We start from the raw sequence: 15,188 nt of genomic DNA on the forward strand, positions 1-15,188 counted from the left end.
TCATGCAGATACTGTTATAAGGGGCGCTGTGATGTAGGGGGTCATGAGAAAGGGGCGTTCCGCAGTTTTGAGACGGATGAAGCCGTTGGATCGCCCCTTGAGACAACGACGGGGCCAGGCCCAGCACTTTATGAACGCACGAAGAGGTCAGGCTCAGAATTACCAGCAGATGACTTAACTTGTCTGGCCAAAAAAAAACGAAAAAGTAAGAGAAAACCAAAAAGAAGGGCACGAGAAGGAGGAGGTGGGGGGTACAAAATAATTTTTTTGGAAATACCTAATAAACGGTCCTTCAGTGTTTTTATTCACATCTTCTACCCACTTAGTTACATAATACTCTGTTTTGAAGCAGGGGCTTAAACACCTGCAGGGAGGGGGTAATGGTGGGTGGAACAGAGAGCGGTGGGCAGGAGGGAGAAGAAGGGAGACGAGATCTCAGAGACACAACAGGGCTCGGCACAGACATTCTGTTCAGTCCACCCAAGATGCAAGCGCGCCTTCACAGTCGCTCCAAACCATATGCCTTCTCATCCCGTCTCGTCTGACTCGAAACGTCCTCAGCGAACGAGTGCACGGCATGCAGTGCTTTGCCAGCTGGGGTTTTAGTACCACAGGCAATCGCCTCCAATTTGTGTGGTCACATTTTAGTGGCTGTTATGCAAAAAAACTGGCAGCAGTAGTGTACTATTTAAATGGCCCCGAAAGTGGTTGTATAATAAGCAATAAGCCCTGGGGAAGTGACCGGACTTACCAAGCATTCATCAAACATGCTCTAAACGGTCACTACACCAGGTGAGCTTAGTACATCCCACCACCTACCCAGGGTCTGATTTTCAAACGCCTACTGCTATTTGGCTAAGTCTAATCGTGTATTCACATGCAAATTGTTAAATATTATCAGCAGATGTCGACAGACCTTTGGTGCCTTTGAAGTATTAACAAAAATACCAGTTCTTCATTACAGAGCTACAGTGTCAAAATACAGCAAAAATGTCACCAAAAATAATTTGGCTTATTCAACAGATCATTTGCATTTTGGTTTGGTAGCAAATTGTTACAAGCACTTCTGTTCCTCTTGATCTGTCACATGCGTCAAATAAGAACAGGCACAACCACGGAGAAACAACCAGAAAGGAAATGACACAGAGGTCAACCGTGACACTCATTTTGCAGTACTCTTCTCCCCATATCGATGCAGTGTCATTTAATCTCACATCAATCCACAAATCACATTGAAGGTTTTTTTTAGCAGGGGGTTCTCTGCCTCATTGCATTATATGGTGCTTAGTACCCGTGATCATTTATTACGGGCTGTTTATCAGTCTATTTATCAGTCTACTCATAATCTCACCCAATAAGTATGAGAAAGATTATATGAGAGTATATAAATATTATATATGAGCGTATATGAATATTTCTTCCATCTCATGTACACTGCATGCAGTACATAGCCAGCTGAGGCTCAAACTCATCTGATGGCCATAGCCAATGGTCAGAGCTACTCAACACTGCTCACACCTCAGTTAAGTTTTTGAAGCAATCTGACATCTTTATTCAAACAGAGGCATGGGCTGAGGCTAAGTCTGAGACTCTTCTGTGGACTCCCCAAAGAGCGGGAAAACCTGCTAGACTGTGGCCGTGCTCTGGGACCAAAGTGGAGCAACTTGGCAACAGGCCAGGAATGAGAAACTTGCCTTTCCGAAAACGCACTTCTAAGGTTACTCACTCTGTAGAGTTGGAGCGTGGGCGGAATTTCTTCCCTTTCAGCTTCTTCCGGTTGCCTCCCAGGTTTCCTGAAGAGTCACGGGATAAATTAGTCACTATGCTTTATACACAGCGCAAACTCATCATAGATTCAGGCAAGGGGAGTCAATTGATACTGAATAGCATGGGTTACCTCCTCAACAGTGATTAGTTACCTTGCCAGGAGTTACTCCTCGGTCGTCCGTTTTCGCAGATGTCAGAGATGTGTTTGGCATCCGGAATCCTCTCACTCCAGGAATGGGACAGGCCATTGGACCTACATATCAAAATACACACCCCATCCTTATTTAAAACCTGGATCGTTTTACATTTTACTCGATGTGGAATCGTGGTTATCGGTTTGTTGTTAGATAACCCCATCATCAAAAATGGATATCCTGAAAATGAGACATTTTTGCTTGGACACCCAGGTAAGCTCCAGGTAAAAACAATTTTTGCACCATCTTCCAGAATTTAAGAACAGGAACTCATTTCTTCATGTGTTTTCTGTGTTGTCATTGGTAGCTAGAGATCACATGCCACTTGAAGCGTCACACTCATTTGAAACATGAATGCAAATGGAGAACATCTTTTCATTGGAAGAACTGTAATTTACTGTTGATTCATTTTTTCACAAGGTAGCCACAGCATCACTCCATTGACTGGAAAGCCTCTGCATACAGGCAATATTTTTTGGCCTCCCTTTAGCCAGCTGGAGGTGGACTTCTGGAGCTGTGAAACCCAGATAATTATGACTGACATTTTATAGACAGTTCTAGGCTAATGGACACGGCATGTGGTATATTCAAAATATACAGTATATTGCATACATACTCAGTTTCTTTTACTGCTTAACAGAAACCCATACTCAGTGGCACCATTTAAAGCCAGACAATGCTCTCAAGAAGAAGATGGAACAGACATAGAATGAAGGCAAGATGAAAAATGGCCACGATAACTAAACAAAGACAAGCAGAATTAATAGAGTTCATAATCACAAAGACAAATCTAGCAAAAGCATAACTGGTACTGCAGCCACAGATAGCCTTGAAGAACGACTGTTCAGGGTATGGTAATTATTTATTATTTATTATTTTTCGTTTATAATTGTTTTTTGATTTACTGTTTTTATGGTAGTAACTATTTGAATGTTGTCCCTAGCCAGATCACTCTTGTAAAAGAGACTGTGATTATAATGATTAATTACCTGAATCAGTTACATTACAAGCTGTTGATTGGTGATATTAAACACATGGAGAGCTGTGGTTCATATTCCCTTGTAGCTCTCCACCCCTGTCATTACCCACTGGCATCTGGATAAGAGCGTCAGCTAAATGCCAAAAATGTAAATGTAAGCAGGCTGACGTCAAAACCTCACCCCTCTCCCCTTTCTCCGAGGGTGTGCACGGGGTCATGGGACATGTGTGAAAGCGCGTTTCTTCCCTGACTCAACTGACAGATGCTACTTCATTCTTCTGATGGTGACTGGTCTTCCCTGTTGTGCATGAGTCACAGGAGTGATGAGACTCTTTACGGCTTCAAGGAGCTTGATGCTCAAAGCGTAGACCGCATGCAGAAGCATACTTCCCATATTTCCTTCTAACTTGGGAGATAGACGGTTTAACTCCATGGGCCAGTGGAGGCACCGCTTAAATGAGGCATGTCAGCTCTGTCAATGTGCTATTAACATGGGTCACACCAGCTTGCAGGAACAGCATGGCATCGCTGAATTAAAACAGTGCCGATCATTTTATTTCTGTAAAACACTGCTGATAACTTTCAAAGCTCAATGGACAGTGCAAGCTTAAGTTTGTTCCTAACAGTTCAGGGACTCTGGTGAAACTTTTCTTGTCTAATTAATGTTTTTTAAAGGAGAAGGCATGATTAGTAAGACAGACATGGACCCCAATGCACAGGATGCAAAGCAATAATAATGCAGCACAGAACCTGTTTCTGCATCCATGATAAAGCACCCCACCCCATTCTCAGCTCTAAATCACCCTCAAAATAGTCGTTCACTACTGAGAACCACCTGGCTCTCTTCCATAAGAGGAAAATAAAAAAATGAATGGCACCTTTCCTTATCTCAACGTGCTTTACAGTGGAGACAGGAAGCTGGCACCAGCAATGTTTAGCACCCACCAGGGGTGGAGTCTGTTCCCGGAAAGGAACTGAACACCTATTTATTAATTGAAAAATCAATTAATGTCCCAATAATGTTGGCACCCACCTGTAGTGCTTAAAGAACGCCTAAACCCCCCCCCCCCCCCCCACCCCCACGCCAAACCCCCCAGATGCAGAAAGCGGTTTTGCGATCACAGCGGCGTCACAATGGGTGAGAGTGAGATGGAGAGAGAGGCACACCTGAAGCCAAACAATGAGATGTTCTGACTTATGGATGGGATGGACGGAGTGAAGGAGCACGTATAGATCTGTAAGTGCGACAGATAGGCAGACCTCTTCTTGGAGCTGCTGGCGGAGTTGCTGCTGACGCCAGGGGGCATGTCGCTGTAGAAGGAGTCGCCGTCCCCCGGCTTCTTCACATAGTCCCCGGGCGGCATTTGCCTGCGGACGCAGCGAGGTGACGTGAGAGGCGGCGGGGTAGGGGCGGGGCCGGGAGGACGCAGTCCTGTCAATCAAAGACGGGGCCCGCCCAGCCCTTTCTGACCTCTGTTCAGCTCCTTTCATATTAGCATTGTTTAACTGACACAATCTACACTTTTCATGTTGAATTTCACAGCAGTATTTTTGGTCAATTAACTATTGCATAAGTTGGCTTTGTGTTGCTTTCTATGTAGTTGTATGCTGCAGATAATATTTTTGTTTGATATTTAGATTCTGCAGTTTAACTTCCAAGTCTGTACCAGAGTATTATAATTCTTACAATTATTATTATTATTATTAGTAGTAGTAGTAGTAGTAGTAGAAGTTGTATTAAAAAAACACCAAAATATATATATATATATATATATTTTAAAATAAAAAATAAATCTCCATACATCCAATAAAAAAGACCCTGAACACGCTTAAATGGCTCTTCCATTCATCACAGCTGAAATGAAAGAAGGTCATTTGGACGCAGGACTGTTGGGTCAGGGTTTGTTCTCCTGGAGGATGTGTCATCATTAAGGTTTGTGCTTCTGTTCAACAGCCTCAAATGGAAAAGAACTGGAAGATGAGTATCAGGAAAAGATGATGTCATATATGTATGACAAATAATTTGAGGTTATTTGATCAAAATTAGTTACATTTATTAAAACTGGGGAAAACCTTGGGAAAGTTTGTTAAAGTATTGTGAGCCTGTGGGAAAAAACAGCATTTAAAATGAAGATGCATGGTGGTGATGGTATAATTCAAAACATGGACCCAAACACACAAAAATGTAGACATGAAACATGGTGATAATGCAGCAAGTTCTTCAGCAGTCAAACATTGCTAAAAAGAAAGAAAGCCACGACGAACAAATCAGCATGCAACAGCAATGACAGAGAGAGAAGGAACCGTTTTCATAACATGCCCCTTTCATATGCCAAACTACACTTTCAGGAATGCCCACTCAACCGAACTATGAACACAACTGAAGATTGAAGTTTCATCTATGGAGCAGTCAGCTACACCGCTGTGCTGAGCAAACTTCAGAGTTATTGTGCACCTTCAGATGAACATGCTTACAACAGGCGGAAACCAAATAACTTGCCAACTATTCAACAGATCATTCTCCCACTTCTATAGTTCAATGCACACGTACACAAATTATTAAAATAATTATTTAAAATAAATACAACAAATAAATAAAAATAATTAAAATAACTTCATCAAAATAACTAAAGATGATTTTACTTCAGTTCTAACTTAAACTGATTATTTACTTCCACTGCACACATTTCCAAGAAATAAAAGGCAGGTGCTCTGAAAAACAGGGAAACAGTAATACAGCATCTACTACAGTGACATAAGTCCCCCCCCACCCCCCACCACACAGAGTAAGTAGGAAAATAAGCAAGAACAAACCGACAGAATCTTCTGTGGACCTCCGATTCTACGTACCTCCTCTGCCTGTAGCTCCTTTTGGGAATTGGAAAAATAGACAGACAGAAGCAGACATGAGTTACCATTGAACACACACCGGTTTACTTTGCCATGTTAATGAAACAATGGCACCATATTGGTGAGACTCCTTTAAAAAACACCGGAATCACTACTGTTCAGTATGCAGTGCCCTGCTGGGCCACCTGCCAATGTCAGCACTGGCATGCATGGGATTAAATACCAGACCATGGGGCACATCTGCACACTGGAGCATATTAACAAGATGAGCCACAAGGCTTTCCCAGTACATAGGATTACTGCTTCAGGGATTTAAACCCATGGAAAGTGTTTGCTTGGACAGTATCATAGCCTTGAGAAACCTGCTTACTTTGTGTTGCTGGTGTTCCTGGCTATACACTCATCCTTTGTTAGGCTTCATTTGCAAAAAGTAGTAGATTCTACTAAATCTTCTATTTGTCTCAAGATCCAAAATATGCATGTCCAATGACAATTATTAAGGGCTAACTGCATAATGACTGAAAATCATTTTGAATCGCATTTTAAACAGCCTTCAAGAAAAAGTATCATATTTATTTGATCTCACAATGATAGTTCACATTTTAAATCTTAGGATAAGTTGCTAAAGAATGTAAAACAAAGTCAACAAAAAATTTCAAAAAAGGAAAACTTAACAAAAAACAATAAAGTTACAAAGCTTCAAGGTTTAAAATACAAGTTTCCCAGTTAACTTACTTGTAGCCCCAGGCAGTGATCCCTAAAATTAGAGCCAGGACAAGAATGGTGCCTGCAATGGCACCTATTATGATATTGGTGCTGATGACACCTACAGAGAGAGAGTGAGGAAAACAGAGACATCTCATTTAACAGGCATCCAAAGGATCATGCTAGTGTAAATGCCACATTTCAACCATCTTTGCACAACTAAACCGTATGTGGATTAGACAGCAGCCAGGGCATGAGAGGTCATTATTTTTGAATATTCACTGGCACATGCCTAAAAGCACTGGTACATATCCAGATGGTAAAGGTAACACTCTAATGTACTTTAAGATGGGGAACAACAAAAAATTTTAAAAGGTAGAGTAGAATAATTGCTTCTTGGCACAATCATGTCTCAGCATTGCAGCCCATAGGATATCCCTGATATTTTTACATACAATGTTCTCAATGTTAACTCAAAAAGTACACATTTCCAGCACTACAGTGTGCGTCTGTATGACTTAAAACCTCTCCCCAAAACCAACTGTTTAAAATCCAGAGTCCTTTGCATTCAGTATTAAACGCACATGCTGTCATATTTGCTGGGATATTTATATTTACAAAAACAATATAAAATGTAATAATAATAATAATAATCTATCAACTATTTGTATTACTTATTTCTTCTGTTTGACGGTATGTGGTATATAATTCATGCAGGTTTTGATTTAGTTTAATGAACATTTTACATTTTTTGCACCTTTGGTTTACTATGAAGGGCATATAACTTTAAATATTTCATCATTTGTTCACCATACAGAATTGGAAATCACATTTGCACTTTCCAAATTTGATATTACTCTTTAGGTTGTTTATACACCTTTAAAGCCAGGTGTTTACCTAGACTATATTATTTTTAGCTCTAATTGTGACTTTCGGCAGAGCAAGCCTTGCGCAAATTTCACTGCTGTAGGAATTAATCAGTCACATTCTCTGTTAAAAAAAATAAATATAGAATGATGGCACAAGATGAAAAGGCAGTTCATATTTGAAGCTGCACACCCTTCAGTCAAGGTAAGGTGGGGAATTAATGAGAGGTTGATTTGCATGTGCTCAGGGTGCATAGTACAAAGAAGGATTTCAAAACGAACTGATTAGATCAACACAGGTTCGCTTCGGGCAGAGCTGCCATGAAAATGGCAGTGGCAGGAAGAGCATGGGGGGGGGGGGGGATAAAATGGTCACAGAGGATGCCGACAGATACAGACAGGGCATCACGACGAGTAGGAACTGAAATCTAACCTCACTGTCATACCACTCAAGCATTCCAACAAAGACATGACCCTCCCAACAAAGAACGAGCGTGAAAAGGCTTTGAACGCAAAAGAAACCGCGAGTGAGGTCACAGATGGCCATTCACAAGGAAGCAGAAAAACAAGAAGGTGAGCACACGTCCATGTGGGAAAAAAGATTTTTTTTAAATGTTACACCTATACAGGTATATTAATATAAAAATATATTTCTCACAGGGCAAACCTGAAACTATGGCATACATTAAGCAGTACACACAACATGCAGAGACACTGGCCACCTTTAAGCATTTGTCATATTTATACCAAAATTTTAAGGCCACAGGAAAAACCTACAACAGTGTCTGATAATTCGGTATGTGGGTAGTATGCATGGAGAAGTTGGCTCAAATCCCCAGCACTGCTGTGCTTTTGGACAATAGACTTCAGCTACAAGATGGAAAACTGACTAACTAATTAAGGTGACCTTATAACATAAAACAGAGCTGTGAAAAATGCAGTTTGACTGCCACAGCACGATCGCATTTAGCTTCAAGCATTAGCATATATACCTCAACACACACAGGTACGACACTCATAAGAACAGACACCACTGAGGAGCTGCCTACCAGAGGCACTGGCTGTTGGCCCGACAACCAGGTAGCTGAGGGGTGAGGTGGCGTTGCAGTCCTCCCCGGCCCAACCCAGGTGACAAACACATTTCAGCTCGTTACTGCAGACCTGCAGAACACACACACATACACACACAAAGGAAGGAGAAGAAGAATACAAGATATCTGATCACCAAATCACTTTTGAAATATGTCTTTATCTGAATAAAACCGAAGCCATGAAGCACTGCACATAACCTCTTTTATGACACCATCTGCTCTCAATATGTAACTGCACACTCATTAAGAAAGTCCGATCCTTACCATCGCTCAATTAGACCATTGTAATGGAAACAATAACTGCGATGAGGATGAGAGCTATGCTGGACTCCATCCCAAGAAAATAAATCAGATTCATGTTTTTCCATTACTTCTGGTCAATAGCACGAACACGAACAACAGGCAAGAGTAAAATTAAATGAAGTTGAGATAAATGGGCTTTTTTGAAAGAGCTCTTCAATGTCCACTGAGACCATGACTGCACCAAGGAGGAGAATGGCTCCATCCGAACACTGGAGAACACAGAGGCTGAAGAGATCAAGGGCCGCCTCTCCGTCCGACAGCCGCATTCTCAACCAGTTCATTTCTTCCTCTAATGTCAGCTCGCAGTAGCCTCTCTTTCATTGAGTGAATGATGAGTGTTTGAATAAGAAGGGCCAGACACGGCCAGATAAGGCAAGGGGGAAAGGGACCTACTCCATGGCCAGAGCAGATCTTCTTATCGGTGGTGCCGGGACAGGTGCTGAAGTTGAACTCCTGCACTGGGAGACACCTGTGGTTGAAGCAGATCCGATCGGTGCCGCACGCGGTCCCGTCTTCCACGTAGCCCAGGTCCGTGTCGCCATCGATGATCACATGACCCCCACTGCCAGGGGAAACGGAAATGAACGTTCAATTACTTCTTTTCATGTCAGAAAAAAAGATAAGAAGCTCTAGTAATATATTTACTAAACTACAATGACTACTGATACAATCCTCTTATTTGACTGTTCTGTGCTATTAAATTACTATAATTAGTTCAAAACCTGAGGGAGATTCACCATTTCTCAACACAGAAACCTGGCACAGAGTGACCTATTCACCATCGCACTTATTGTCCTCAATAAGCACACAAATCATACAATGTAATTTTATGCCTCCTCATTCCATACATATACGTGTAATGAAATCTGCAAATTACCAAAGACCCACACTTCATGTCCCATGATGACTAATCCATTAATAATCTATTGTTCTCTTTCCGTTTGCCCACCCCAGGCTACCACATTTCATACACGGTAATGACATTTATCAAGGAAGGCTTATTGATGTATTGTTTGTGTATCGTATATATATACGAACACGTGTTGGTTTTATTATAAATGCCACAGCCATAGTCAGTCATGAAAAACAGACATGAGACCCATTACAGAAAGGCTTTGAGATACAAAGAGCCTCACAGTTTGACAGTGGGAACATTGCCTGAACTAATGAATGGCAGAACTGCAAACCAAAGTCCTTCAATCAACCTAAATTACTGCACCAATTATTAGATATACAAAGGCCCAGCATGCCTTTCAGGTTCGTCCAGAATGACCTAGTGCATAAAACATGGCTGGAAGCACAAAGGGCGCAGGTTAATGCTCTAAAGGTGTCCACAATAGCTGTATGGTTTGGGCTCCTTATTGTTGGATAATAGTGGTTATTACAGGAGATATCATTTGTAAAGAGTGCTTAATTGGTGACGGATCCTGCCGGAACAGGATCTGGGACCTCTCAGTGTTGGACTTCCTGTGTTCCCAGTCAGCAATGGCTACCTACAACCCTTCCAACCCCCCCACCCCTCTATTCCCCACACTTTGGCAGCATTTTTTGTGTGTTGTTGGACCTCCGAGTTTGATCACCTCCCTCACAAGGCCTCTTTCTGTTTCGGCACCTCCTAATTTACAGCTTAAGCTCTGGTTATAAGCCTGGTTATAAGTTAAATGTGTGATAGTTGAAGAGCAGGGGCCTGATTATCAGTCAGTTAGGTTTTCAAAAACAATAAAGCACAGGGTTACCCTGGGTTAACAGGACTTTCCTATTTCCTGTTTTCCAATTTTCTAGTTAAGCGTGTGCAGTGTTTGATCTGGTTTGATCTGGTGGAGTTGGAATAGTCTCAGCTACCAAATGAGAGAGTACACGCTCCTGGGTTGTGTTAACTAATCAGCCCAGGTGCTTGAAGGTGTGCTCCTCACCACGGTATAGTTCTGAAACCTGGAGCACGCATGCTGAGAGTTTGTTCGTTCGTAAGAGATACAATGAATCTAACGTAGTTGAAAAGATGAGGAGCTGGTCAGAGATTTTCTATGTTTTGACTTTGTTGTTTCAGTTTTTGCCTGGAACTCGTGAGTGGAAGGGTGAAGATTTTTGTTTGTTTGTTTTAATGCCTTTGCAGGTGTTCTCTCCCTCACCCTCTCTCACTCTCACGCTCTATCTCTCTTTTTCTGTGGCAAATCAAATTTGCCGCATCTCCCTTCCAGGTGTGTCACATCGCATGTGACAGTGTGTTTTTAATAGTGTCTGAGCAAAGAAAGCACTAAACAATTATTAAAAATGTTACTGAATTGAATTTGCGTGTGTATGTTGATGATGGGCTGGGGTCGGCAGTGTAGTATAATGGCTAAGGAGTTGGTCTTAGTAACCTAAAGGTCGCAGGTTCGATTCCCCGGTATCCTTGAGCAAGGTACTTAACCTGCATTGCCCCAATATATATCCAGCTGTATAACTGGATACAATGTAAGTTGCTCTGGATAAGAGCACCTGCTAAATGCCTGTAATGTAATGGGTCATCAGTGGAGGGTTACCTGCAGTCCAAAGAGGCACTGTGCTGGGCGACGGAGAAGGACGTGAGCCCCCCCTGCAGCTCTCCCAGCCGGGGGGCCGGTGAGATGTTGGAGCACAGCAGATAGCCGCAGTGCACGTCCCTGAAACACAGAGATGTTATTCCATCTGTCTGACTACTGAATCACAGAGCCAGTGACTAAACGACCAAACAGCCCGGTGGAGAAACAGCACCGGCTCATTAACGCGAGCCTCAACGCAAATGCGCCAGCAGCAGTCCCAAGGCTGGCATTAATATCTCACTGAGGCCTCTAATTTGATTAAAATGAGAAAACAAAGCATCATTTTTCAACAAACTGCCTCAAAATTCCGATTTTTTACGACATTATTTGGTACTCATTATTAATCATCGCTACATGAGAGTCGGTAGTACAGTGGACTCTGCTTGGAAGAATAGCATCCATCAGCCTCATTAAGTAGCAGCAGCCTCATTAAGTAGCAATTTCAGTGAATATGATCAGTGAGGCTATTCCAATAACGGAAGATTGCATTCATCCCACAATGAGTCGGGTGACACCGACTCGTCCATCTCTGATTTGTTCGAACCAATCAAAATGTTTTCTCTCCACAGCAAAACATTATGTTCGTCCATACTGGTGTTTGTTCTGTAAATGTAAGGTAGAAGGAGGGTGAAACATACTGCTTGTTGCACTGAATCCAAGTGTCTTTGTCCTTTCCACAGTTTCCTTTCTCGGTGCCTTCGATGTTCAGCTTTTCATAGCAGAACTTGTCTGCCGAAGTTGCTTCTGCAAAGGAGATCAAACAGGGTTTATGCCAAAGCGTTAAAGCAAAGGACCTATTGGTTGCGCATTTTAAAATGTTTTTACTTACTTTCTCCCCATATGTATTTACACTGTCTGTCTTTAGTTTTGCACTTTCCATTGAAGCAACGACCCTGGATGGAAGATCAGCAAAATGTCAGATTTAATCAAATTTCAAATTTGTGTGTCATTTCTATTCAATAATGACCTTCTTAATATAGACTCATATTAATAAATGCCATTTTTGACAGGATATTCAGGCACGTCATATGCACTTTGACAGTATTCACAATACTCATATTCACAGTTCACTTATACCTGATCTTTTTCACAAGTGTATCCATCCATCTTGTGTACATTTGGTGGGCACTGTGAATAGAAACAAAGGATTGCAGTAAACAGCCTGCAAATTCGTGACTAAAGCAACTGCTGGAATAAGTATGCTATTTCACTAAATATACTGGAATAACATTTTTAACATGAGAATGAAAAGTTGCCTCGTAAGTTTGTCTAGTAAGGAGATGAAACTTATTCACTCAAGATCAAATATGGAACATACAAGCCCCCAAAGAAATGACTGAATTTAACATGTCAAGCTAACAGAGTCAACAACTGACACCCAACCCGTAACAATTAAATGATGCATGTATCTGTGATACCCGAACCACACTTTAAGATTATTTTACCTTCCTGGCTAGCCTCCTTCAAATACTAAATTGTCAAGGATACTTTTTTCCCCTTTTTATTTATTTTTATTTTCGCAATAAATTTTCTTTATTGCCTGTCATCTCAAAACTCTAAATGAGAACTTATTTGCACCTGAGCTGCCTGGCTGAAAGGTCACGGCCATAGCAGCTGTGTGCTGAGCGAGGCTTCAGCTCTCTCACCTGGCTGGAGTTTCCAGTGCAGTTCTCAGGAATATCGCAGTCGTTCACTGCATCTCGGCACACCACGCCCATGAACTCCATCTACACCAGCAGACCCCGAGAGAGGAAAAAAGGCTTTTGTGATGGCATATGGTTCCAGCAGCTCTTCAAAATCTCCATAATACACGATTCTGCAATCTCGAAGAAGTACCTTAACAAATGTGTCACTGAGGACCAGTTTTTAGCCTGTTGAGCCCTTGATTTATGTATTTTACGCTAGCTTTTATTTATTTTATTTGTGGGGGGGGGGGAGATTATTGCCCAGAGCAGAAAACAGATACAATGCCAGGCCTTGGTGCATTCTTTGTTTAATACCTAACCATCCCGCCATCATAGAGAAGAGTGAGCTCCATGGAAACAGAAGGAAGGGGCATCCATAGGTCAGCCAGGAAACACAATGTCATCAATATCACAGCTGCTCATTTGCTTTATGCAGAATGGCATAAAATTACTGTATCTCAGAGAAGAAATATGCTGCACAGTGCACAGTGTGCTCAGAACAAAGGATTCTCTCTTCTTTCAATGGTCTGGCAATACCTTGTAATGCCCTCATAAATGAGTCCAATATGAGCTCACCCATTCCTACTTTTCATCAACTAATTTTACTAAGTCTCAGGTTTTTCAAGAGAGCTCATTTATTTTCAACCCTCTCGGAATAAAATTTTCAACTTGACATATACACCAACCTGCAGTGCTACCACAATCTCAAGACCGGCATTGGGACCAGCAGCCAACCGCGAGGCAACCACAGCCGCTCTCATGAAAAATGACCAGCAATTCACAATTATCATTTTGAATAAATATTGCAATTGAACTGAAACCAATTTTGAGTTCCCTGGAAATGTCAGTATTTCAAAATGAAACTCTAAGAAAAGACTTGTGATAATACACCAAGCCATTTGCCTTCATAAAGCCGACTGATGAATGGCAAATACTTCCGTCCAAAGTACTTTCCCTAAGTTTTCATTTAAAGTCACCCTAGCTATCTCTCAAGTTTGCTGTCTCAGTACAGACACTGGGACCTATCAGTCATTGAGACCTTTTAGTGAGACCATTGAGACCAAAAAACTATGGTTTTGTTTTTTGAGAATGTTATTTCTCATTAGCATTCCAGTCAAGGAGACCCCTGACCTTTGATTGCTCTTTCTTTATCTAAAAACAGCAGGGTGTCCTTGTTTTGGAACTAGGGGTGTTTCTGGAAATACAGGACTTGAGGCCAGCTTGTTTAATTACCATCTTGTTGTTTATACATACTGTACACTGCACATCGCTGCTACCTACATCCAAATAGAAACAGTTTAATCATTGTTTCTAACCTCTATAATGTGTGTGTGCTCGTGTGTGTGTTTCAGGTGTGTACCTGGCAGTTTTTACAGCAGAGTCCATCGCTGCACTTGGAGCCCTGGGTGAACGTGCACTTCTTACAGCAGTTTTCACCCTCTTTTTGACACTCCTGGACACCAAGGGAAGGAAAGGTCAATGCCCAGAGACTAAGAACTCACAAATGTGAAGTACACACAGATGAATTTTAATTGTCTGATTCCTTAATCCAGAATGCTTGGAACTGATTCCAACTCAATTCACGGATCGACCCTTTTTCAAGCCCTGTCCAAAGTCCCATCACCCTTGCTTATTGTTGTTAAATCACTCAAGCTTTCCCTTCCAAGTGCAACTTTCCATTGAAAACAAAGAAAAAGCCATATAGGTTATCTCAAACTGTATTTAAATGTGATTGATTTCTATCTGGCTTGCAAATAGCTTATATTCCAGCAGATGCAATCGTAGCAAAGTATGTTTACTGGAGAACAAGATGTTGAGCTAGTAGTGCGGTCATCTGCAAAGTCTAGTCCAGAGTTTAGGAAGAGCAATAAGACACTCCATTGACTGTTAGTATACCTATGTCACACATGAAGACATTTTACTTATTTAGAAAACATGAAAGCTAAGAAAGCCATATTCATAAATATACTTCCACCAGTTTCCAAAATACTACAATCTCAAAGTTTTAGCAAAATACTAAAAATCACATTTAAACAGTGTCCAGTTTAGACATAGTCCTAGTAAGAATATGTTGCTGATGACGAAGGTAATCACGTTTTAAAGTCATATTAAAAGTCATAAATGCATTGGGCACTGAAATTTCATTGAATTTGTATTTATCACGTCCAGTGAATTTATCAGTAATTC

The 15,188-nt window shown here is 41.5% G+C and overlaps 1 protein-coding gene across 7 annotated transcripts in view; it reads right to left on the reverse strand.

Annotated features, from left to right (window-relative positions):
• Positions 1-15,188, reverse strand: part of adam22 (ADAM metallopeptidase domain 22) — an 80,025-nt gene that overhangs the window by 5,517 nt on the left and 59,320 nt on the right. Inside the window, exons 17-30 of one of the 7 annotated variants that reach the window (XM_064339165.1) lie at positions 14,362-14,454; positions 12,963-13,043; positions 12,394-12,444; positions 12,146-12,209; positions 11,955-12,060; positions 11,278-11,397; positions 9,149-9,317; positions 8,411-8,522; positions 6,526-6,616; positions 5,791-5,808; positions 4,108-4,308; positions 1,920-2,020; positions 1,727-1,793; positions 278-364 (exon numbers count right to left, since the gene is read on the reverse strand). In XM_064339165.1, the coding sequence (XP_064195235.1) occupies positions 278-364; positions 1,727-1,793; positions 1,920-2,020; positions 4,108-4,308; positions 5,791-5,808; positions 6,526-6,616; positions 8,411-8,522; positions 9,149-9,317; positions 11,278-11,397; positions 11,955-12,060; positions 12,146-12,209; positions 12,394-12,444; positions 12,963-13,043; positions 14,362-14,454 (1,361 nt within the window). Of the gene's footprint in view, positions 1-277; positions 365-1,722; positions 1,794-1,919; positions 2,021-4,107; positions 4,309-5,754; positions 5,809-6,525; positions 6,617-8,410; positions 8,523-9,148; positions 9,318-11,277; positions 11,398-11,954; positions 12,061-12,145; positions 12,210-12,393; positions 12,445-12,962; positions 13,044-14,361; positions 14,455-15,188 lie in introns of those variants that run through there. The other 6 variants (XM_064339138.1, XM_064339122.1, XM_064339114.1 and 3 more) reach the window with 6 other exon arrangements.

This window comes from Anguilla rostrata, chromosome 1 (assembly GCF_018555375.3).
Source record: "Anguilla rostrata isolate EN2019 chromosome 1, ASM1855537v3, whole genome shotgun sequence".
NCBI classification, from domain to species: Eukaryota; Metazoa; Chordata; class Actinopteri; order Anguilliformes; family Anguillidae; genus Anguilla; species Anguilla rostrata.